This window comes from Hirsutella rhossiliensis (assembly GCF_020360975.1).
Source record: "Hirsutella rhossiliensis strain HR02 chromosome Unknown scaffold00023, whole genome shotgun sequence".
NCBI lineage: Eukaryota > Fungi > Ascomycota > Sordariomycetes > Hypocreales > Ophiocordycipitaceae > Hirsutella > Hirsutella rhossiliensis.
Genome location: NW_025408689.1, coordinates 179,023 through 204,495, shown reverse-complemented (window position 1 = coordinate 204,495; position 25,473 = coordinate 179,023). Strand labels below are relative to the sequence as shown.

General features: G+C 34.0%; 2 protein-coding genes across 2 annotated transcripts; both read left to right on the top strand.

The window, feature by feature from the left end:
* Nucleotides 1-16,085: 16,085 nt before the first annotated feature.
* HRG_11831 (uncharacterized protein) lies at nt 16,086-16,469 on the top strand (the record flags this gene model as incomplete). Its single annotated transcript, XM_044870301.1, has 1 exon — nt 16,086-16,469. The coding sequence occupies one exon, from the start codon at nt 16,086-16,088 to the stop codon at nt 16,467-16,469; it is 384 nt and encodes a 127-aa protein (XP_044714597.1).
* A 2,349-nt stretch (nt 16,470-18,818) lies between these two features.
* HRG_11830 (reverse transcriptase (RNA-dependent DNA polymerase) domain-containing protein) lies at nt 18,819-19,877 on the top strand (the record flags this gene model as incomplete). The annotated part of the gene is made up of 4 exons (XM_044870300.1): nt 18,819-18,885; nt 18,934-19,367; nt 19,455-19,539; nt 19,690-19,877. The coding sequence occupies 4 exons, from the start codon at nt 18,819-18,821 to the stop codon at nt 19,875-19,877; spliced, it is 774 nt and encodes a 257-aa protein (XP_044714596.1).
* Nucleotides 19,878-25,473: the final 5,596 nt, after the last annotated feature.

Here is a 25,473-nt window from a genome sequence, read left to right as displayed (position 1 = left end):
TATAGTCGCTATTATTAAGTACTTATATATACTTAATAAGCTAAAGACCGGTAATAAGGATACTAAGGACGATAGCTTAGACGTAGGCGTGCTTATTTTTAAGGAAGCTAATTAGCGCCGTCTTACTATTATAGTATAGTATTTAGCCGAGGCTTTTAACGCCGCTAAGACGGCCTATTATAAGTCCTTTAGGACTATAGGTATATAGAAGTCTACTATTATAAGTTTTATCCGACCCTTTTATTAGCGACCGCTTAACGATATACTAGGTCGAGCATACCGACTACTATACGCTAATTAATAAGCGCCGCGAGCTTATTATTCGCCTTAACCCTACGCCCTTATTCGATATCGCCTATATAAGCCTAGAGTACTAGGCCTAGGAATCCTAGTTAAAACTCTACTTTATTAACGGCGATATAGGCTATACTTCGTAGTAATATACCTTACTATTTACTAAGGCTAAGGTAAGTGCCGTACTAATAAAGATAGGTCTTAATATAGAGGATAAAGAAGGAGTAGAGGATAGGGTAGTTTTAGTATTTCCGGAGGTATTTAGTATAGTAGAGGGGGCGCCTTAGTTAGTTCCCGCTATACTAGTAAAAAAGAGGGGTAGTCGGAAGTAATAGATAGGTCTTATCTTTCTTTTATTTAGCTATAACTATCCTTCTCTCCTTTATTATTAAGGCCTTAGTAAAGTTATAGTTTAGTTTTATTTTCCTTAATAATATTTAATAGGTAGTATAAATAGTTTTCCCTATTCTTTTATTTTACTATTTTATATATAGTTATAGGATATTTAGGCGTGCTAATATATTAACGAGTTAGTAGCGATTTAGTAGGGATTTATTACCGATTTAGTAGCGTCTCCTTATACTAATAGGTTTCCTTACCTTACTTAGTCTTACGCTTCTTTTTCCTAGTTAGGCGAGTAGTATATTCTTTAATAAAGTCTTAGCTATTTACTATATCTTTAGCATCGACCTATTAGTTATACTTAGCTAGCTATCCTTTTTATTTAATAAGGAAAAAGGTATTGCCCTTAGATCTCTTTTAGTCTTTAATCTCTTAGACTTCCTATTTGCCTTTATCGTCCTCTAAGTTTAGTATCGGTAAGGTTTTACTATCTTTATAGGTGCCTTTACGCTTTTCTTAGGGAGTATAAAACGATATACTTACTTTCTAATAGCTTATAGGACCTAAAACGGTCTAATATACTTAGGTAAGAGTTTTCCTTTTTTATCCTTAAGGCGTAAGTTCTTTATCGATAATACTATAAGGTCTCTTACTTTTAGTATAAGCGGTTAGTGCCTTAAATTATAGTATTTCGCTTACGATTTAATAGCCTTTCCTTAGTATTCTTTAAGCCTCTTTTATAGCTCTTATAGCTTAGTAACTCTTACTCTTACTTTAGGTACCCCCCTTTAAATAATATTATCCTTAGTATTAATATAGAAGTTTAGTTAGTAACCTATTAACGCTTTATTAAGTAATAACCTAGTTATTACGTTCTTTATATTATTATATATAAATTAAGTAATATATAAGAGTAACGCTTAGTTAGTTTATTCTAAGTTAGTAAAGTATCTTAAGTAGTGCTATATAGCTTAGTTTATTCGTTCCGTTTACCTATTAGTTTATAGGTAAAATACCGTCGATAGCCTATATTTTACTTATAAGATAAAATAAAGATTTAACTAGACCTTACTTATAAATAGGGACCCTCTATCTAAGATAATGCCTTTTAAAGGTCTATATACTAATTTAACTTAGTAATAGAATAATTCTACTAGCTCTAGGGCTATTATTATCTTAGAGATAGGAAAGAAGAAGTAATACTTAGTATATCGGTCTATAATTACTAAGATCGTATTAACGTCTTATTTATTATACTATACTTTAGGCAGACCTATAGTAAAGTCTATTAATAATTCTTCCTATAGTTATATAAGATATAGTAACGATTATATAGTACTATAGGGGCGATGCCTCTTAGATACTATACCTTAATATACTAAGTATAACTAAACGTATTTATTTATATCTTTTATTATTCTATCCTAGTAGAAGTTCCTCGCTAGTAGTTTACTAGTATATTAAGAGCTAAAGTATCTTACTAATAGATTATTATAAAAGAGCTATATTAGCTCTTACTATAAGGCTGCCTTTAAAGGTACTATAATATAACCCTTTTATAGTAATAGTTTATCTAGGCGCACTAACTAGAAACCCTTTCCTTTTAAGAAGTCTTTAGTCTCCTTTAGCCTATTAATCGCTATGTTAACCGACTAAGTACGTTTTAGTAACTCTAGGAATAGTTCTAGAACTTCTACTATATAAATATTTATATAGTAGGCTGCTTTTTTAGCGGTCTTCCTTAAGAGTAACTATTTATAACTAGCTCTCTCTTTAGCTTAATCGGCTAATCGTTTAAGTCTTACGCTTAAATTATTATAGTTTTGCTATAGATAAGCTTATATATTTTCCTTATATAAAGGCACTTTACTATACTTATATTAACTTAAGGTTAAGCGTCTCTTTACCTATAAAAACGCCTTATTATTTCTTTATATAGATATAGTATTAATAGTAGCTAGTTTCGCTTATAGCTCTAGTAATAGTTTTATAGATAGGGGCTTCTCGCCCTTATATCTAGGCATTCTTAATAGCGCGTCCGCTAAGTTAGATTTACCTATATAATATTTAATCGTAAAGTCGAATAGTACTAAATATATATACTATCTTACTTACCTCTTATTTAAGGAGGTCTAGTATATAAACGTCTAGAGGTTATAGTAGTCTAATAATACCTTTACTTTATACGCTGCCCCTTTAATATAATATCGCTAGTATTTAAATAACTTAATAATAGTAAAGAGTTCTTAGTTTAAAATACTATAATTAAGTTTAGCTCTAGTAAACTTCCTTAACTAAAATACGATTAGATAGTAACGCCCTTTATTATTAGGTTAAGAGATAATCCCTACTATCGTAAATTGCGATATATTTATTTCGATATAAATATATCTTTTTAGATCGTAATATTAAAGGAGTAGAGCTCCTTAAAAAGCGTCCTTAAGAGCCTAAAACGCTGCCCTTTTAGCGAGATTTAGCTCTATACTCCCTAGCTTCTTCTTATTCTTACTCCCCTTTAGTAATATAGTTAAGGGCGCTATAACTCTTAAGTACCTATATATAAATTATCGGTAAAAATTATAGAACCTAAGGAAAACCTAAATATTATAGTAGGTTATAGGTTTAAGCTATTAGGCTATTGCCTCTACTTATTAAAGGTCTATTAATACCTTATTAATAGATAATATAAACCTAAGGAACTTAACTAACTATTAATAGAAGATATACTTTAATAGTTTTATATAAAGCTTTATAGCCCTTAGCCTTTCTATTACTTATCCTAAGTATTTAGTATATTCTTCTCTTATTTTAAAGTATATAAGGATATCGTTAAGGTAGACTACGTAGATTATATCTACGAGCCCCTTAAGCGCTTAATAGATATAGCTCTAAAATATAGCTAGTACGTTAGTAAGTTTAAAGGGTATTACTAAGTATTCGAAATATCTATAACGCGTTTAGAAAGCGGTCTTTTATTTATCTCCTCCTTAAATTCGAATATATTAATATATATTCTATATATTAATCTTAGAAAAATACTTAGCTCCTTAATAGCGGTTAATAATCTCTAAAATAAGGGGTAAAAGGTACTAATTCTTTTATATAACCTAGTTAAGTCTATAGTAGTCTATATATAGCCGTAAGGTGCTATCCTTTTTTAGAATAAAAAGGATAGGCGCCCTAGCTAAGCTCTTTAACTCCTAGATTATTTTCCTTTTTATCGCGTCTTAGATCTAGTCGCGTAATACTTAGAGTTCCTTTTACGATAGAAGGTAAATCGGTCTATAAGGAGGTTCTATATTAAGGATTAAATTAATTAAGTAATCCGTTCCTTTTCTAGCTAGTAATAAATCGGATTTATTAGCTAAGAAGGTATCTTTAAACCGGTAGAAAGTTAGTAGGATTTCGGCTTATTCTTCCTATAAAATCCCTTTATCCTTATCTTTATCTAGTAGCGGGATTAGCTTAGGATTAAGGGCTATTATATATACCCTTACCTTATTCCTATATTCTTAAAGGAATCTATAGGGATTTTATAGGGTTTCGCTACCTAGTTAATACTTAAACTACTACTATTATTTCTATAAGATAATATAGATACGTTTATCCTCTAAGGTAGTAACTAATAAAAGGATTAATACCCGATTATTTAGCGTTAACTTATTAGTACCGATATAGAAATAAGTAATTATCTTTTCGGTGCCCCTTATATTTATTATTTAAAGCGGTACTAACTATACTCTATACTCCCTTACCCTACTATTATTAAGCCCTAATAACTTAGGGTATAATAGCGCTACTTATAGTAACCCTTATTATTAGGTAAAGTATATATTTATAAGGTTAACGGTACTATAAGTATCTAGGTATATAGGGACTTTAGTAGGGTTTCGCCTTAATATCGTTATAAGAGTTTTAAGTAACTATCTTATAGGTATTAAGTTTACTAAGGGAAAGGCGTTTACCCCGATATCTTACCTTTTCTTTATTTTATAGTATTAAGTCTAAGAGTCTTTACTAAGGTTTCTACCTTTAAAGAATTAGTATATTCTATAAATAGGTATCCTAGCTTATTATATTAAAAATATATAATTCCCGATTAAGTAAAAGATCCTCTTCCTTAATAACGTTCCCTAGTTTAGCCCTTAATAGGTATATCGCTAGCTTACTAGTTATTAGTCGAATCGGTAGTATTTCCTTAACGATTTTACCTAGCTTATCGACCTCTTTAATTCCTTCCCCTATATATACTACCTTAGGGTATAGCACTACTTCTATTCCTAGTTCCTTTAAAGGTAGAAGTAGTATTAGTATATTGCCTTTTATTAATAGTAGTATCCTAATATCGTTAGGCGACTTATATAAGCTCTTCCCGTTAATAGGCATAAATAGGTATTAAATAAAGGTTAATTTAGTCTCGAAGTTATAGCTCTAGCTTAGCGAAAAATATAAGAGCACGCGCCTTTTTTAATAGGCGTTCGAAATACCTCTTTAAGGAGTTAAGGTATAAGCTAAACTCTAAGGGGGACTAGCCTTCTCGTTAGCGAGCCTCCTTTAATTATATCGCTAATAATATCTCCCTATTTATAGTATCCTTAATTAGGATAAGTATCTATTCCTTAAAGTATACTTAATCTATACTATATTTAGATTAGTTAATTAGCGTTTATTCTTTAAGGTATCGGCGCTATCTTACTTTATAGTCGCTATATATATAATCTACCGCGTAGAGGATCTTTATTTTATCGCAATAAAAGCGTCTAGGCGCTGCCCTAAAAGCGTCCTCTAGATCGTAAGTCTAGTCTAGACGTTTCCGTATATTAGTAGGTTAAGATAATTAAGCGATATTTTTAATCTTAACCTCGCTACCGCGACTACCGTCCGATTTAAGGGAGTAAGACTATCGACGCTTTCCTAAATAGATAGCGATAGCGCTAGCACGTTTAGTAATTTCCTCCTCTAATTATATAACGCGGTCTTATAGGCGTTTTATCTCTTTTAGCTCCTTAATACGCGCTTATAGGGCTATAAGCTTTTCTTTATAAGTTAACGGTCTTACGCCTATAGGTAGCGATATCTTTAATATAGTTAGAATATCGTCCGTAATAAGGGTCTATTCTAAGGATATATCTTCTAGTTCTTTATCTCTTAAGTAGATACTTAATATACGTAATAAAGAGGCCTTAACTAGTAAACTACTACGTCGCGCTATAAGAGCGTTATATAGTCTTCTTTAAGTAGCTATCTTTATTAGGTAACTAAAAAGGGAAGCTTTAGAAATTATAAGGGAATACGTATTACGGTATAATTAGTTAGGTAGTAGAGATAGCTAGAGGTACTACGCTATATATATTATATTCTCCTTATCGTAAGACTAAAGCTTATAAGAAGAGGGATTTTTCCTCTTTAGTTAGAGTAGTAAGAGGTCTATAATATATAAGCGGGGTAGGCACGATTCCCTACTAATACCCTACCGATATATTAGTACTATATACCTAAGTACTTTATTAGCCTATACCTCTTAGTAGCGCTCTTATAGGGCCCTTGCTTTCCTTAAGTAAAGGGAAAAGTATAGAGCTAAGAACCTCCTCTATACGCTTACTAGCCCGAAGCTATATTAGCTATGCCCTTACTATAAGGGCAGGCTATAGCTAAGGGGGTATATCGCGAAGCGTAGCTTAATTTCGTAGTTCTTAGAGATATCCCTTAGTATAAGGGACCTAAGAAGCTAAAAACACCTAGTATAGAAAAAGGAAGAAGGAGCTAAAAAGAGGTATAGAAAGGAGGGTAGGGGTAAGAGGGGAAGTAGAAGTAGCTATAGCTTCCTATAGAGGTAACGAGAGATAAGACGGATATACTAGCAACGGCTAGAAAGGAGGGGAAAACTAGTAAAAAGCTCGGTAGTTAAAAGGATATTAGTAGCTTCTTTAAGTAAGATCTTCTTTATTAATTAAGATACTAGATAGGTATAAAGAGGGGCGTTAGATAGAGGAAAGAAGAATAATTAAGGCAATATAATAATTACTCCCCTACTATAATTACTGCTCCTAAAAGAATTAAATCTCTCTACCCTACCTATTAGACCCCTTACTATTACTTTTACCTTTATATATTTTATATATACTTTTTATATCTCTCTTCGCGAGAATTAAGGGGTTTATATTAATAGATATAATAGGGCGTAGTCTAAGTAATAATAAGGATATTATATTAGTAATAAGTTAAAAGTTATAAACTATAGACTATAACTAAGTAATTAAGTAATTAGAATTAAAGATATAATTATAATAAAGATCGTTATAATTATAATATTAAAAGCTATTAAGCTATTTATATAAAGGAGTATTCCGTTCCTTCCTTATATATCTTAAGAGCTTTCTTAGATCGCTAAGAGTACTAAGTAATCCTATCGCTTAGGAGCGCTAGAGCGCTAAAGCGATCCTACGATCCTAGCTATAGAGTATTAAAGCGCTAAAGTAACCTATCGCTTTAAACTTAATTAGCCCGTTAGTCTATTTAATAACCCTTACTCCCTATATTATATATCCTCGTAATATATATTAGTCCCTATAGCTTATTAGACTATAGTTATAATAGGATACCTCCCCTCCTTTAAGTCTTATCCCTAAGACCTACTACCTTAGCCGCTATATATAAATATACCTTTATCGCGTTATACGTAAGTATATCGTTCCTTATTCTATTATCCTTTTAGGATATACTACTAATAGTATATCTAGTTATATTTAAAAATCCCCTTCTTATAATTCTAATAAATTATATTAATAATTAAAGCTAGTATCTTAGACTAAGATCTATAGTATTAAAATTATACCTTACTCTTATTTTTTTCGGTTAAGCCTAACTTATAAAGTCGGCGAGCGTTTTAATCGGTATTTTAAATATACCTTTATAGGCCGTTCCTATAATAGTTATAATATAGCGTCCGCTTATTTATTTTATCCCTTTCCTTCCCTACTATTCTTTTTACTAATATTCCTTCTTTTTTAGTTTATTATATTATAAATTAATAGTTATAAGAATATACCGTTATATTCCTATTTTACTATTATAAAGAAATAATAGGCATAGGGAGGCTCTATAAAATAAGCTAGTAAAAAGAGGCTCTATAATATAGTCTAAGGGAATAACCCTTAAAGATAAAAGACCTCTACTAGATATCTATACCTTCTTTTAGGAAAGGCGGGTTAAGATAACCCTATCCTAATAAAATAAAATATATATAAAATGCATAAGTTAATTAAAAGTAGAACGGATACCCTATCGCCTATTTTAGCCTAGCGGTTCCGAAGATATCCGCGATACGAGAATAGGTAGAGCATAGAATATTCTAGTTAAATCTACTACTTATACTAGAACCTATAGTCTTACGTTAACTATCACGTTATAATTAGACAACCTACTAAGTTAGGAAGACATACTATAGATAGAGCTTTTTAAGCACTATAGAATATACTAGAAAGATAACTAATTAGTCTACTAGTAGGCGAGCAATAGTCTATAAAAGATAAAGGATTTCCCTAGGAGTAGTAGATAGAATAAGTAAGTTTATAAGCATCCTTTACAACGCTATTCTTTTAATATATTATTTAGCCCCTTATATACTCGTTATAAATTCCGGACGAAATCCTACCCTATACTCCTTCGACCGATCTTTCTACTTACGTTATCGATTACCCGATTCTACGCTTATTACTTATACCTTTTAACAATAGTAAAAGATTAATTTAAACGAATAGAAAGTAAAAGAAGCGTTAAAAGAAGTAATAGCTCGCCTAGCTCGGATTAGGAAATAAAAGCGTTTCTTAAAGGACTAAGGTAGTAAGTTATTTTAGTAGGGTATATAAGCTATTAATAAAGAAGATAGTATAACGCGTTCTTCTTAAGATAAGTTAGTTTATTTATTAAATAAGGAAACTATTACTATTAGCGAGGTTTAATCGTTTAGTACTTTAAATATATTAAACTAAGATATTATTCTTAGTAACCTTATATTTCTAAGTAAGGGTTCGCTTAGTAGAACTATTAGAGTAAAGAACTTCTCGTAAAGAGAGATATAAGAAGTATATATAAAATATATAAAGGTAAAAATTAAAAGTAAGGGGACGGATAGGTAGGGCTAAGCTATTTAATTCTTATAGGGGCAGTAATCGAGGTAGGGGAGTAATTATTATATTGCCTTAATTATCCTTCTTTCCTCTATCTAACGCCTCTTTTTATACCTATCTAGTATCTTAATTAATAAAGAAGATCTTACTTAAAGAAGCTACGAATATCCTTTTAACTACTAAGCTTTTTACTAGGTTTTCCCCTCTTTTATAGCCGTTACTAGTATATCCGTCTTATCTCTTACTACTTATACTTCCCTTTATACTCCTACCCTCCTTTCTATACTTCTTTTTAGCTCTTTCTTCTTATAAGGAACGGTGTTCCTACTATAAATAAAGTAGCTATAATATACTCTCCCGATTATATAAGCTAATAAGTAGTATATTAATTATAGATAAAATCTTATCCTATAAAGTAAGAATCGCTTATTATTTTATATATTATTATATATTAAACGGGTTGCCGGTTATTATATAATCGGGAATCGAAGGAATAGAGCTAGCTTAGAATACTAGCTAAGACCTCTTAAGAACACCGGTATAACTAACCTCCTTTAAATATAAATATTAGTAGAACTAAGACACTTTTAGATTTACTCGAGGTATCACGGAATTCCTTAGTCTTAGGGCTATACGGCAGCCTAAATCTAGTCTTAAAAGGTTTTTCCGTTTAGCTATAATTATCTATATAAGATAGTATATCCGCTAGTAGATAAATAGAGAATTATTAACTATAATACCTCTTTTATATACTAATATATTACTAATAAATTCTATTAAAAATTCTGCCTTATACTCCTTCTTCCCTTTTATTATATAGTCTTACGTAATTCCTTAATTTCCTAAAATTCCGCTTTTACTTATATACCTTAAGACTTCTTTCTTTTATACTAAGTATTTTTAGCTTCCTTAGTCCTTCTTACTAAGGGATATCTCTAATAACTATAAAATTAAGCTATACTTCGCGATATACCTTCTTAGCTATAGCCTACCCTTATAGTAAGCGTATAGCTAATATAGCTTTAGGCTAGTAAGCGTATAAAGGAGGTTTATAGCTCTATACTTCTCCCTTTACTTAAGGAAAGTAAGGGCCCTTTTAGGTCCCTAGGCTCGTTTAGACCTACTTAAGGAATAGGGGCCTAAAGAGGGGAAATTCCTATAAGAAAGGGGGCCTTCTTTAAAGGGAAAAACCTAATTAAATAAAGGGCCCTTTAAAGGGAAAACCTCTTCCTTCTTCTTTAGCTATAAACGTTACCTTCTTATATAGGCTATTAGCTCCTCTTATAGACTTATAAGGCGGGCCTTTAAGGATATCTCCTCTTAAACGTCTTCTAGCCTAATTTACTATAAAAAGATAGCTAGCTTCTACTTTAGTAAGGGCTTTATAAGACCGTTAGCTTTTATTAATACTATTAAAACCTAACGGACGGAAATAAGTCCCCTTTAGGCCTCTTAGCGTAACTAATACTAATAGATATCGATATACTATAGATAGGTTAATAGCTTACTATTTTCCTTTATAAGAATTTATATAGTCTATATATTATTATATTTTATAGCTAATAGGGACGGAATTTATAGTTATAAAGATATTAGTAGCTAGCTAAGGAAAATCGCTTCTTTTAATACTTTTAAAAGAGCTAGTAGCTCTGCCTTTATACTTAGAGTTATAACGGTAGCTTACTTTAAAGCTCTCTAAGTAATAGTTCCTTTAAAACGGGATATAAGATACCCTTATAAGCTCTTTCTATCTAATAAATTTTTATAAAGGACGAATCGCTTAAATAAAGAAAGATTTCGGTAGCTATTTTCTTTCTTTTCTACCCTCCTAGGCATAGACTATATAATCTTATTAAATAGAGATAAAGGATAGCTCTATCTACTACTTTTAGTTTACTAATAGGTCTAGGAGGTCTCTTTTATATACCTTCCTTACTAATAGTAGCTTAAAAAGCTAGCTTACTATAAATACTTTATAGGAACTATCTTTTATAGGCATTAAATAGAAGTCGGAAAAACGATCGAAATAAAGGAAAGGTTAGTTTTCTTTAGTAACTATATCGGGCCTTATACCTTCCTTTACTTCTCGAAGCAAGGATAAAAAAGCAGCTAGGTAATCCTTTAAAAGAGGTGCTTTTCCTACCCTCTTAAGGGTCGAGATAGGAAGACTAATAGAGAAAGCTACTTCTATACCTTTTTCTTATATAGGAGGAGGCATAGGGAAGTAAGCGTATTCTAGCTCTACTACTTTCTTATAGTCTCCTTTTTTATCTAGATTATTTAATTTAGTAGCTTCCTTTTCTTTAAAGTTAGCGTTATCCTTAACTACTTTAACGTTAGTTTCTTTTTCTATTTCCCTATTTAAGGCCTCTTCTTATAACTATTAGGAAGGGGGGATTTAGATCTTTTAAATTAGCTAACGTTATAAGAGTAAGAGGGGCTATTAATCCCTTTTTCTATTAAAGAAGCTAGATTTATCGAAAATTATATCCCTAGTCGAAATAACCTTTTATAAAAAAGGAATCTAAATCCGGAAGATATTTATAGAATTATAGCTAACGAGGTAACTAATAAAAGCTTTAAGATTAAGCTTTCTTTTCTTCTTTCTTTTTAGCTATATATTAATAGTTATTATATATACCTTATAGCTATAAGTATAAAGGTAGGCTAGGGAGGCCCTCTTTTTTATAAAGAGCTTAAGAGGAGATTCTAGTTTATTACTTAGGTCTTAATAAGGGTCTCTAGGTCCCTATAGTCTTTTAAGCCCTTACGGTCCCTTAGGGTCCGGTTTTAAAGGTAATAGGCGGTCTTAACGAGTTCCCTTTAAAGGTTATAGGGAAGCTTTATAATAAGTCTTATTATATAGGCCCTTTCTATTATAGCACCCCCTAATCTTTCCGCTCCTCCGTTCTAGGCCTAGGTATTTAGTGCTAATAGGAGGGGTAAAATACCCCTTTTTTAAAGCTAATTTAAGATATCCTTCGTAAATAGCTCTCTATTAAACTATATCTTCTTTACCTTATAGCTAAAGTAGGATTTTATTTAGTTAATAAAGCCCTAGAAGGTAAACTAGTTATACTTACTTAGGTAGGTTTATAAGAAATAAGGGAAAACTATCCTTAAAAAAGCGTCTATAAAAAACATTACCCTAATAAAGCTTTCTTAATCCCTAGAGATATCGGTTTAGTCGACCTAAATTTCCTTATATAGCTAGTCCGGCTATAAAAAGGTTCGTTTAGAAATTCGTCTCTTAGTCTTTTCTTAGCTATAGTATTTATATTTAACGGTCTTTAGGCCCTTTATTTATACGCCCTATTATAGGCCTAGCTTATATAAAGCTAGGGGGCCTAAGTAACTAAGTTATACGTACTAAAGAAGGCGGTCTCCTTAGGCTGCTAGAAGAGGGTCCTTTATAGTAGACCTATTCTTCTTAGTAGGGAAAGCGAACTTCTTAAGTAATTCCTTCCTAAGGATAGGTTAGAATTCGAGAATAAATTAGCCGAATTTCTCTTTAATAAGCCTAATAGTCTAATTCTTCTAAACTAGCCTTATAGGCTTAGACGTTATATCCTAAAAGATCCCTTTCTTTTAAAGAAAGTAAAAGGAAATTAAGCTCGTTAAAAATTAAAGGTAAAAAGCTACCCTTTTTCGTCGAAGAATTTATATAGACCTATTAGGTAATCTTATCGTAAAATTCACCCTTCTATATCCTTCTATCTATATAGTTAATTCCCTAGTAATAAGATATTCCTTTTATACCTTTTTAAAGGACCGGAAGTATAAGAGTATATTATAGATATTAAGGGAAGTACTAGAGTTAAGGATAGCTAATTTTTATAGGGGATAGTTAGAGGGCTCTAACGGTTAGTAATTTTTCCTCGAACTTATAGCTTAAATAAGGGCAGCGGCGTTATTAGTTACTATTTCTTAGTAACCTAAATCTCGTCTATCTTCTTTTATAATAAAGGGTCCTCCTTAAGAGACTATTATACTATTTCTTATAGCCTCTTTAAAGGGTTAACTCCTTTAGGTCGGTTTTCCTTAAAGACCTACTAGTAGTCTTCTAGCTAATAGGGCTTTTTTTATACTTAGTAGGTAGGTCTATTCCTCCTTATTCGTGTCTTTAAGGAATCCTTATCCCGGTCTAAAAGGTTTGCTTAAAAACACCCCCTTTTTACCCCTTATTACTAATTTTAATAAAGAGGTTCGATTTTAAGTAGTTCCTTAATATTTCGACTAACGGACTAAAAGGTTTATTAGGGGACTAGTCGGGCTAGTTTAATAGACGGGACCGGGCCTAGAGTAGAAGGCAGAGCTAAGGCCGGGACTAAGGCAGCCGTTAAAGATAGGGTTAAGGCTCTTAAAGGAGGAGGAGCTAAAGAAGTAATAGCTATAGTAGTAGGGGCTATAGTAATAGGGGTTATAGTAACTATAGGTCGAACTATCTAGGTCGAGTACTAGCTATAAAGGAATAAGACTACTTACTATTATACTTTAATAGCCTCTTTATTTAGTTCTTAGCTAGCTTCTTAAAAGATAGTTAAGTAACCGTTACTAATAGGCTTAATTAATAGAGATATATCCTATAGCTACTAGCTAAAAAGAGCTTTTATTAAGAAGTATTAGTTAGCTTCCTTAAGGATTTCTTCCTACTTAGCTAGCTATAAAGAAGCTAGTAGGTTCTTAGTAGAAAAGGCTCTTAGATATACTATATAAGTCTTCTTAATCCGGTTAGTTATATAGCCCCTTAAGGGAGCTATTAAGGTCTTAAGCTTTAAAAGCTATTACCTAAGGGTCTCTTCCTCTTAAAGAGATATTAGCTTTATAGTATTAATAAATTCTATTATCGCTATATATATAGTAGTTAGTAGCTTTATCTTATAAAGGTACTCCTTATAGTAACTTTTATAGTTACCTAAGGTAGTAGAAAAAGCTCTCTATTATATAGAGGTTAGCTTAAAGAAGAGGGTAGCTCCCTTTATAAATCCTATTGCCCTAAGATAAAGAGGAGGCTTTAAAGGGTCCTACTTAATAAAGAAAACTAAATTATAGATAGTTCTATCTATATAAGCCTATAGCTCCTTTACCTACTTATCCTAATCTTAAGGCTCTACTAGAATTATCCTATAGACTATAGGGATAGTAAAGGAGTCGGTTTTTATTATTATTATAAAGAAGGGTAAGAAAGATAGGTAAAAATCAGCTTTTTTAGTAAGAAGGGTAAAAGAAAGCTATAAGGGATATAAGAAAGGTGCCTTTTATAGTAGCTAAAAGGTATAGGAATACTATTCCTCTTAGGCTTATAACTCTTATAAAGAGAGATATAAGAAGTATATATAAAATATATAAAGGTAAAAATTAAAAGTAAGGGGATAGATAGGTAGGGCTAAGCTATTTAATTCTTATAAGGGTAGTAATCGAGGTAAGGGAGTAATTATTATATTGCCTTAATTATCCTTCTTTCTTATATCTAACGCCCCTTTTATACTTATTTAGTATCTTAATTAATAAGGAAGATCCTACTTAAAGAAGCTACTAATATCCTTTTAACTACTAAGCTTTTTACTAGTTTTTCCCTTCCTTTTTAGCTATTACTAGTATATCTATTTTATCTCTCGCTACTTATACTTCCCCTTATACTCCTACCTTCCTTTCTATACTTTTTTTTTAGCTCCTTCTTCCTTCTTTTATACTAGGTATTTTTAGCTTCCTTAGTCCCTCTTATTAAAGGATATCTTTAATAACTATAAAATTAAGCTATACTTTATAATAGAACTATAGTAGGTTAAGTACTTAAGTAGTTCCTAGTTATTTTCCTTTAGTTTATATCTTTTTTATTTAATAAGGTATTTTTATTACTAACCTTATTTTCTTATATTTAGTATTTATTTAGCTTTATATTCTTAATTATTATTAACTTTAATTTTTACTTATAGTTTAGCGTTTTATAGTACTAGTTTTAATAATAAGATATAAAATATTAAGTATATCTATATTATTATTAGTAGTAAAAGTTTATAGTTAACTTTTAAAATAGCTTTCTTAACCTTAAATATTTTAAGTTTCTTTAAATTTAATTTATTACTTAGTCGTTTTATTTTAATATTTTACTATATAAGGTAGACTATATCTCCCTTTTAAAAGATTAGTCCTTATAATCTTTTTTAATTATAGTAAGTAAATATTTATTCTTTAATAAATTAAAGTTCTTATTATATTTTTTTTATATAATATTTATAGCTAATCTACTTATAATATTACTTATTTTACTTATAGTTTTTATTAAGTAACCTTAAATACTTCTAGCTTATATTTATAATTACTATATACTAATAAGAGCTTAGTTATTTCTATAACTAAGCTATTATAAGCTAGTTATACTATTAATAGCTATTTAACTTAATTATTTTATTTATAGCTGATATAGTATTATAAATATTATTTAAGCGTTTAGTTAAGTCGTTCTAATTATCTATTTATTTATAGGTAATAAGCTATACTAAGCTTAGATTTCGTTCTTAATTATACTATAAGACCTTACTAAAATTTAGCTATAAATATACTTCCTTTATTAAATATAATCTTATTTAATAGTCTATAATTACTAATAATTATTTATAGGAATATATATACTAGCTCTTTTATATTACTTACTTTTTTATATAGTAAAAAGTATTTATACTTTATTAATTTATTAGTAATAACGAATATACTATTATTGTCGCGAAGCGTGGCCTGATTTCGCAGTTTTCGAAGATATCCCTTGGCAAGAGGGACTAAGGAAGCTAGAAACACCCGGTGTAGAAGAAGGAGCCGAGAAGAGGTGCAGAAAGGAGGGTAGGGGCATAAGGGAAAGCATAAAGTAGCGAGAGATAAGACGGATATGCCGGAAACGGCTGCAAAGGAAGGAAAAACCGGCAAAAGCTCGGTAGTTAAAAGGACATTAGTGGCTTCTTTAAGCAGGATCTTCTTTGTTAATTGAGATGCTAGACGGGTATAAATAGGGGCGTTGGATAGAGGAAAGAAGGACAATTAAGGCAATACAACAGTCACTCCCCTACTGCAATTGTTGCCCCCGCAAGATTCAAATATCTCTGCCCTGCCTGTCTGACCCCTTACTTCTACTTTCACCTTCGTGCATTTTATATGCACTTCTCGCATCTCTTTTCGCGAGAGTTATAAGCCCGGGAGGAATAGTATTCCTATACCTTCCGGCTGCTGCAAAAGGCACCCTTCTTAAATCCTTCGTGGCTCCCTTTTACCCCTCTTACTAGAAAAGCCGATTTTTAACCGACTTTTCTGCCCCCTCTTTCCGCAACGATGACAAAAATCGACTCCTCTGCCGTCCCTACGGTCCGTAGGACGATTCTAGCAGAGCCCCAAGATTGGGATAAGTGGGTAAAGGAGCTACGGGCTCGTGTAGACAGAACCATCCACAATTTGGTCTTCTCTGATAAGCAGGACCCTCTCGAGCCCCCTCTTCGTCTAAGGGCAACGGACTTTGCAGAGGGAGCTACCCTCTTCTCCGAGCTAACCTCTGCACAGCAGAGAGCTTTTTCTGCTGCCTTAGGTGACTACGAAAGTCATCGAAAGGAATACCTTTACGAGACAAAGCTACTAACGGCTGCTCGTACGGCGATAACGGAATCCGTTAGTGCCGCAAAGCTAATCTCTCTTCGAGAGGAAGAGACTCCTAGGCAGTAGCTTTTAAAGCTCGAGACCTCGACAGCTCCCTCGAGAGGTTATATGACTGACCGTATTAGGAAGACCTATACGGCCCACCTAGGAGCTTTTTCTGCTAGGAACCTACTAGCTTCTTCGTGGCTAGCTAAGTAGGAAGAAATCCTCGAGGAAGCTAACTAATACTTCCTAATAGAAGCTCTTTCCGGCTAGTGGCTACGGGATATATCTCTACTAATAAAGCCTATTAGTGACGGTTACTCGACTATCTTTCGAGAAGCTAGCCGGGAACTAGACGAAGAGGCTGCCAGAGTATAACAGCAAGCAGTCTTATTCCTTCGTGGCTAGCACTCGACACAGACAGCACGACCTGCAGCTGCTGCAGCCCCTGTTGCTGCGGCCCCCGCTGCTGCTGCTGCGGCTGTTGCTCCTTCGGCTCCTCCTCCCTCGAGAGCCTCAACCCCGTCTTCAACAGCTGCCCCAGTCCCGGCCCCGGCTTCGCCTTTTACACCGGGCCCGGTCCCGTCTATCAGACCGGCCCGACTAGTCCCCTAATGGACCTTTTAGTCCGTTAGTCGAAAAATCAGGGAACTAGTCGAAATCGAACCTCTTCGTTAAAATCAGCAATAAGGGGTAAAAAGGGGGGGTTTTCAAGCAGACCTTCCGGACCGGGACGAGGATTCCTCGAAGAAACAACGTACGAGGAGGAATCGACCTACCTACCAAGCGTGCAAAAAGCCCCATCGGCTAGAAGACTGCTAGCAGGTCTTCGAGGAAAACCGACCCGAAGGAGTCAACCCTTTAAAGAGGCTACGAGAAATAGTATAACAATCTCTTAAGGAGGACCCCTCGTTGCAGAAGAAGATAGACGAGATTCGGGTTGCTAAGAAATAGTAACTAATAACGCCGCTGCCCTTATTCGAGCCGCAAATTCGAGGAAAAATCGTTAGTATAGCAAATCCGGCATTCGTCTTCCCCACGGATCAGCAAGACCAACCGTTAGGACCCTCCGACTATCCCCTACGAAAATCAGCTATCCTTGACTCTAGTGCGTCCCTCGATATATGCAATACACTCTCACGATTCCGGTCCTTTAAGAAGGCACGAAAGGAATATCTTATTGCCGGGGAATTAACCGTACGGATAGAAGGATATAGAAGGGTAAATTTCACGATGAAATTACCTAATGGATCTATACGAATTCTTCGAAGAAAAAGGGTAGCTTTTTGCCCTCGATTTTCAACGAGCCTGATTTCCTTCCGCCTTCTTCGTAAGGAAGGAATCTTCTAGGATACGACGTCTAAGCCTACGAGGCTAGTCTAGAAGAATTAGACTATTGGGCTTATCGAGGAGAAATTCGGTCAATTTGTTCTCGAATTCCGACCTATCGTTAGGAAGGAACCTCTCGAGAAGTCAGCTTTCCCTGCTAGGAGGAATAGGTCCACCACAAAGGACCCTCTTCCGGCAGCCCAAGGAGACGGTCTTCTTTGGCACGCACGACTTGGTCACCCGGGCCCCCTAGCTTTGCATAAGCTAGGCCAACAACAAGGCGTACGAATAAGGGGCCCAAAGACCGTCGAATGCGAACACTGCGGCCAAGGAAAGACCAGGAGACGAATTTCCAGACGAACGCCGTTACGGCCGGACCAGCCGTGTAAGGAAATTTGGGTCGACTGGACCGACGTCTCTAGGGATCAGGAAAGCTTCGTTAGGGTGATGTTTTTCACAGACGCCTTTTCAGGGATGGTTTTCCCCTATTTCTTACGGACCTACCTAAGCAAGCATAACTGGTCTGCCCTCCGGGACTTCGTTAACTAGATGAAATCCTACTTTGGCTACGAGGTAAAGAAGATACGGTCTGACGGAGAGCTATTTACGAAGGATATCTTAAATTAGCTTCGAAAAAGGGGCATTTTACCCCTCCCGTCAGCACCGAATACCCAGGCCCAGAACGGAGGGGCAGAAAGATTAGGGGGTGCTGTGATAGAAAGGGCCCGTACGATGAGACTTACTGCAAAGCTTCTACACGACCTTTGGAGGGAAGTCGTTGAGACCGCCTGTTACCTTCGGAACCGGACCCCAAGGGACCCTAGGGGACTAAGGGACTATAGGGACCCAGAGACCCTTTTTAAGACCCAAGGAATAGATTGGAAATCCCCCCTCGAGCTCTTTACGAAGAAAAGGGCCTTACTAGCCCACCTTCGTGCCTACGGCTGCAAGGCATACGCAATGACTGCCGATGCACAGCTAAAAAGGAAGAAGAAAAGAAAGCTTGATCCTAGAGCCTTTATTGGTTACCTCGTTGGGTATAATTCTACGAATATCTTCCGGATCTAGATTCCTCTTCTACGGAAGGTTATTTCGACTAGGGATATGATTTTCGACGAATCTAGCTTCTTCGACGGAAAGAGGGATCAACAGCCCCTCTTACTCTCACAACGTCAGCTAATTCAGAAGATCTAAATCCCCCCTTCCTAACAGTCTTAAGAAGAGGTCCTAGACGAGGAAACGGAAGAAGAAACCGACGTCGAAGCAGTCGAGGATAACGCCGACTTCGAAGAAGAGGAAGCTGCTAGATCAGATGATCTAGACGAAGAAGGAGACTATAGGAAAGCGGTAGAGCTAGAATACGCCTACCTACCTACGCCTCCTCCTACGCAAGAAGAAGATCTAGAAGCAGTTTTTCAGTCAGTCTTCCGTCTCGACCTAAGGGGTGGAAAGGCACCTCTCGAAGGATTACCCGACTGCCTTTTGTCCCTGCTTCGAGAAGCAAAGGAAGGTATAGGGCCCGATACAAAAGAAGACCAGTTTCTCCCCTATTTCGATCGTTTTTCCGACTTCTATCCCATGCCTATAGAAGACGGTTCCCACGGAGCGTTCACAGCAGGCCAGCTCTTCAAGCCACAGCTATCAGCAAGGAAGGTACATAAAAGAGACCTCCCGGACCCACTAGCAAACCAGAAGCAGCTAGAAAGACATCCTTTTAAAGACTAGTTTTTCCAGGCCTAGAAAGACCACCTAGCCTTACACGAAGAGATGGGGTCTTTCGAAGAGGTCCTAAAGGAAAAAGCAAGAGGAAAACAGGTCCTTAGCTGTAAGTGGGTCTTTATCTATAAGACTAATAAACACGGCTTCCTTTAAAAGTGCAAAGCCCGGCTAGTTGTCTGCGGGAACCAGCAAGAAAAAGGGGATCTTCCTACTAGGGCAACTACCCTAGCAGGGATGTCTTTTCGGACCCTTATAGCTATAGCAGCAGAATTCGACCTCGAGCTCGATCAGATAGATGCAGTCAACGCCTTTGTTAACTGCCTACTCGAGGAAGAAGAAGTTGTCTACATGCGCCTTCTACCAGGCTTCCAACAGCCAGGAAAGGTTCTACGGCTTAGGAAAGCTCTATACGGATTACGAAGATCACCCCTTCTTTGGCAATAGCATTTAATAGGTTCCCTCGAAGCCCTAGGCTTTAAGAAAGTCCCTTAGGAACCGTGTATAATGCAGAAGGGTAAAATCACGGTCTTCTTCTACGTCGATGATATTATCTAGGCATACCTAAAAGAGGAAGAAGCTGCTGCAAGGGAGGCTATACGTGGCCTGCAACAAAGGTATAAGATGACCCGGCTAGGGGAGCTAAAGTGGTTCCTAGGGATACGAATCCTTCGGAATAGGTCCCAACGGACTATCTAGCTTACCTAGGACGCCTATATTAATAAGGTCGCTTATAAATTCCTCCCTAATTCCCTCGATAAGAAGCTTCCCCCTACGCCTATATCAGACGAAGAGCTTTTACCTGATCCGTCCTTTTAAGCCAGGGAGCAAGAGAAACACCAATATCAACAGAAGGTGGGCTCCCTGCTTTTTTTAGCTATTTCTACTAGACCGGATATCTCTTTTACGGTCTCCCGGCTAGCTAGGCACAACCAGAATCCTAGCCCTAGGCATCAAGAAGCAGCAAACAGAGCTATCCTTTATCTCTATTCAACGAGATCATATAGTCTGCGCCTAGGAGGGCAGGGAAGGAAACAAGCTGCCGAAATCTTCCTCTGTTCGAGCGATTCGTCCTTTGCAGATAATTCCTTAGACAGAAAGAGCTCACAGGGGTATATCATGTCCCTTTTTGGAGGAACCATTGCTTAGAGAGCTTCGAAGCAGGCCACCGTTACGACTTCTAGTACGGAGGCAGAGCTACTAGCTCTTTCAGAAGCGTTAAAAGAAGCGATTTTCCTTAGCCGGCTGCTAATATCGTTACGACTGCAAATTCCGACCCTATTAGCTATAGAATGCGATAACACGCAGACTATACGAATTCTTACGGAAAACAGCAAGTTGTCGACCCGGCTACGGCATATCGATATCCACTAGCATTGGTTACGCTAAGAGGTCTAAAGGGGACTTATTTCCGTCCGTTGGGTTCTAACGGCATCGATGAAAGCCGACGGTCTTACGAAGCCCCTGCCGAAGCAGAAGCTAGCTATCTTTTTACAGCAAATTGGGCTAGAAGACGTTCGAGAGAAGCTGTCCTTAGAAGCCCGCCTTGAGAGTCTACGAGAGGAGCTAATAGCCCGTACGAGAAGGTAACGTCTGCAGCCGAAGAAAAGGAAGAGGTTTTTCCCTTTAGAGGGCCCCCTATTTTGATTGGGTTTTTCCCTTCTAAGAAGGCCCTTTCTTATAGGACTTTCCCTCTTTGGCCCCTTTTCCTTAAGTAGGTCTGAAAGAGCCCAGGGACGAAAGGCCCCTGCTTTCCTCGAGTAAAGGGAGAAGTGCAGAGCTAAGAACCTCCTCTATACGCTCACCAGCCCGAAGCCGTATTAGCTATGCCCTTACTATAAGGGCAGGCCATAGCTAAGGGTGTGTGAAGCGTGGCCTGATTTCGCAGTTCTCGAAGATATCCCTTGGCAAGAGGGACCAAGGAAGCTAGAAACACCGGTGTAGAAGAAGGAGCCGAGAAGAGGTGCAGAAAGGAGGGTGGGGCATAAGGAAAGCATAAAGTGGCGAGAGATAAGACGGATATGCCGGAAACGGCTGCAAAGGAAGGAAAAAACCGGCAAAAAGCTCGGTAGTTGAAAGGACATCAGTGGCTTCTTTAAGCAGGATCTTCTTTGTTAATTGAGATGCTAGACGGGTATAAATAGGGGCGTTAGATAGAGGAAAGAAGGACAATCAAGGCAATACAACAATCACTCCCCTACTGCAATTGCTGCCCCCGCAAGATTCAAACATCTCTGCCCTGCCTGTCCGACCCCTTACTTCTACTTTCACCTTCGTGCATTTTATATGCACTTCTCGTATCTCTCTTCGCGAGAATTATACTTAATATTAGTTATAGGTTCTTTTAATAATAGTTACTTTATAATATAGTTAAAAGCTATTAGATCTTATAGTTTCTCTAGTACTAATAGTAGTTATAATTCTTTATATAGTTTATATTATTTAGCTTTACTTTATATATAAAGTTTATATTCTTTAATAACTTATTATATTAGTTTTTTAAGCTATAAAAAGTTATATTATTATTTAATTTATTTTATTATTCTTTAGATTCCTTAATATCTATATATTAGATATTTATATATATCTTATATAACCTTATCTTATTATATTAATAGTATCTAGAATTTATTTTTATTTATTAGAACTTCTAAATATTTTATATTATATCCGTTTAATACTATATATTCTTTTATTTATTTTAGGATCTTTTAGTATATTAAGTTATTAGGTTATACTTTAAATATTATATTTAGCTATCGTTATTAATAGTTATTATTTTCGTTAATTTCTAAGAGCTATCCTTTTATTATAAGTGCCCTTATATTATAGTTACTTTATCGACTAAGGGTATTAGCTTAACCGTTTTTTATTCCTTTTTATAGATTATTTTATAGTCGAATTCTAATAAGTATTTAGTATATTAAATCTATTATCTATTTAACTATTATATTATTATAAAGTATAAGATATTTTTATAATCTATATAAACCTTAACTTTATACTTACTTTTAAGAAGGTAGTATTAAAATTCCTTAAAAGCTTAAATAATTATAAGGGATTCTTTATTATAAGTAAAGTAATTAAGTTTTATACTATATAGCCTCTTTAAATAAAATATAATTTATTATAGTCTTTCTTTATTATCTTTTTATTTAATTTATACTCCTAAAATAAAGTTTAAGTTATTAGTTTTAAGTTTAATTTATTATTATTATTATTAAGATTATACTAGTAACCTATCTAAAGGTATCTAGAACTTCGACGTTAAATAGGAGGGAAAAACTAAAGTGCTTAGAGGAAAACCCTCCCCTCTTTCGTAGCTGGTCCGCCCTTATACCGGGTCGCGGTTGCAATACATAGGAATCTTACGCCGGCTATCTTAGGTATCGTTATAGTTAGTCGGAATCGCATTAGCCCCTATAAAGTAACCTTAGAAAGTGACTCCTTTACGTACGCGGGGTATATAGCGTTAATCGGTGGTACGAGCGTTTTTAGTTAACGGTTAATAGTTAATTATATAATTATCTCCGACCTTATCCTATAACGATATCTTCCCGGGCTCTGCCTTGTTTTTCCGCCGTAAGGCTTAGCGGGCTATTTTTTATTAATGCCGGCCTTTAGCCGGGCCGGTAGTCGGGTTATCGCACCGGCTTCGCGCCGTACTTATTGAGTTGCTAGTATCGGCCCCGGGTTTTTATTTTCCCGCTCGGGGGGCCCGGACCAGGGTTAGGGGGAGGTCCTAACGAATTCGTCGCTAGGTCTAGGTAGGCGAGGTCCGGGCTAGCCTACTTATAGCGGGGCTAGACTGCTAGTGTATTTATAAGCGCTTCTAGAAGCGCTAATTAGCTAATTAATAAGTAGGTTAGCGTAGTCTACTAGTCCGACTAAAAATTAATCGTGCCCCTAGCCGGATTCGAACCGACTCTAGCGTTATAGCTAGCAAGCTTCCTAGGTATATAACTACTATACTACGAGGGTAGTTTAATTTATTATTTTAAATTAAAGGTAGTTAAAACTAGTTCTTATATAATTATAATCTTAATATATTTTAAAGCTTTATTAGCTTTATCGTTTTATATAAATCCTTTTTCCTTTTTTATTAAGTTATATAGTAGTAGTATAATCTTTCTAAAATCTTTAATTAATCGTTAGTAGTAATTTATAAATCCTAAGAAACTTTATATATCCTTAATAGTTTTTAGTATTAACTATTCTTTAACTAAGTTAATCTTATCTTTTATATTTTAAAGTATATAAAATGCCTTCTAGATATATTCCTTATATTCTTCTAAGGTATCTAAGAAGATTAAGATATTATATAAGTATATTACTATAAAGATATCTAAGTATTTATATAGGATATTATTAATTATCTATTAAAAGGTAGCTAGTATATTTATAAGTCTAAATAGTATTACTAGATATTTAAAAAGTCTAAATTTTATTTTAAAGGCTATTATTTATTTATATCCTTTTTTATATATATTAATTTATAGGCACTTTTATAGTTAAGGGCTATAAACTATTTTTTATTATATAGTTAATCTTATAGTTCTAATATAAGCGGTAATAGTATTCGGTCTTTTATTATAATATTATTTAAGCGTTTATAGTTAATAACTAGTTATAGCTTACTATTTTTCTTTTAAATTAAATATAATTAAATAGCCTACTTTAAATATTAACGTTTATATATATCTCTTTTATAGATTCTTATTAAGGTAGTTATATAGTATTTATAGTTATATAGTATTTATAGTTACTTTTTATTTAAGTTATAAATCTTTTAGAACGTTAGCGTTATTTTATCCTTAAGATAAGTTTTATAGTCTTATTAGCTATATTTAAGTAACCTTATCTTAAGTTCTTCCTTAAAAGGTCTATTATATTTCTAGTATTCTTAGGGGATATTCTCTATTTTATCTTATAAGCTTTATTCTTTCTTTTAAGAGCTAGGTTCTCTTAACCTAAGCTCTTTATTAATTTATTTAAGGTCTTTCCTTAAAGTAGTAATAACTCTTTAAATCGTTATATTATATCCTTTATTCTATTTATATTAAATACTAAATTATATAGCTATATTAATTAATATATAGGTTTTATTAGTTAATTTTATTATAATTATTAGTTTAGTTACTATTTTTACTTATATTACTAAAGCCTATAATAATTTACTTAAATATTTCTTCTTTCTATTTTATTTAGTAGCTAAATATTATAAAATTTTACTTTCTTTTAAATCTATTAGTCTTAGAAACTTATATCTTTATTTTAATATAGCTAGCTAGTTTTTTAGTTAATTAGTAGGTTACTCTCCTATAGCTATAGAAGTATTAATATAAAGTTATATTCTTAAATATCTATAATATTAAAGTTAACTTATTTATTATAGCCCTAGATATTAATATTAAGGTAATTAATCTTTATATTAATAATTCTATTATTATAGTTAAAGGCCTCTCCTTTAATATTTATAAGTTTATATAGAATTTTCTTATATTTCTATAAAAGTTAGTAATAATTAATAACTCTAAGTAAAACGTAATTACTTATTATCCTATAGTCTAAAAGTATATATATATAATATTCTATAATTTAGATATCTAATACTATTTAGTTACTATAGCTTACTATTACTATATATAAGGTCCTTAGATCTTATTATATAATATTAGTTTATAGCCCTTTTATAAATAGCTATTATAACTATAGTTTAGCGAATTATAGGGACTAGTATATATTATAAGGATATAAAACGTAGGGAGTAAGGAGTATTAAATAGACTAAAGGGCTAATTAAGTTTAAAGTAATAGGTTACTTTAGCGCTTTAACGCTCTATAGCTAAGATTATAGGATCGCTCTAGCGCTCTAGCGCTCCTAGGCTATAGGATTACCTAGTACTCTCGGCGATCTAAGGAAGCTCTTAAGATATATAAAGAAGGAATAAAATACTCCTTTAAGTAGATAGCTTAATAGCTTTTAATATTATAATTATTACGATCTTTATTATAATCTTATCTTTAATTTTAATTACTTAATT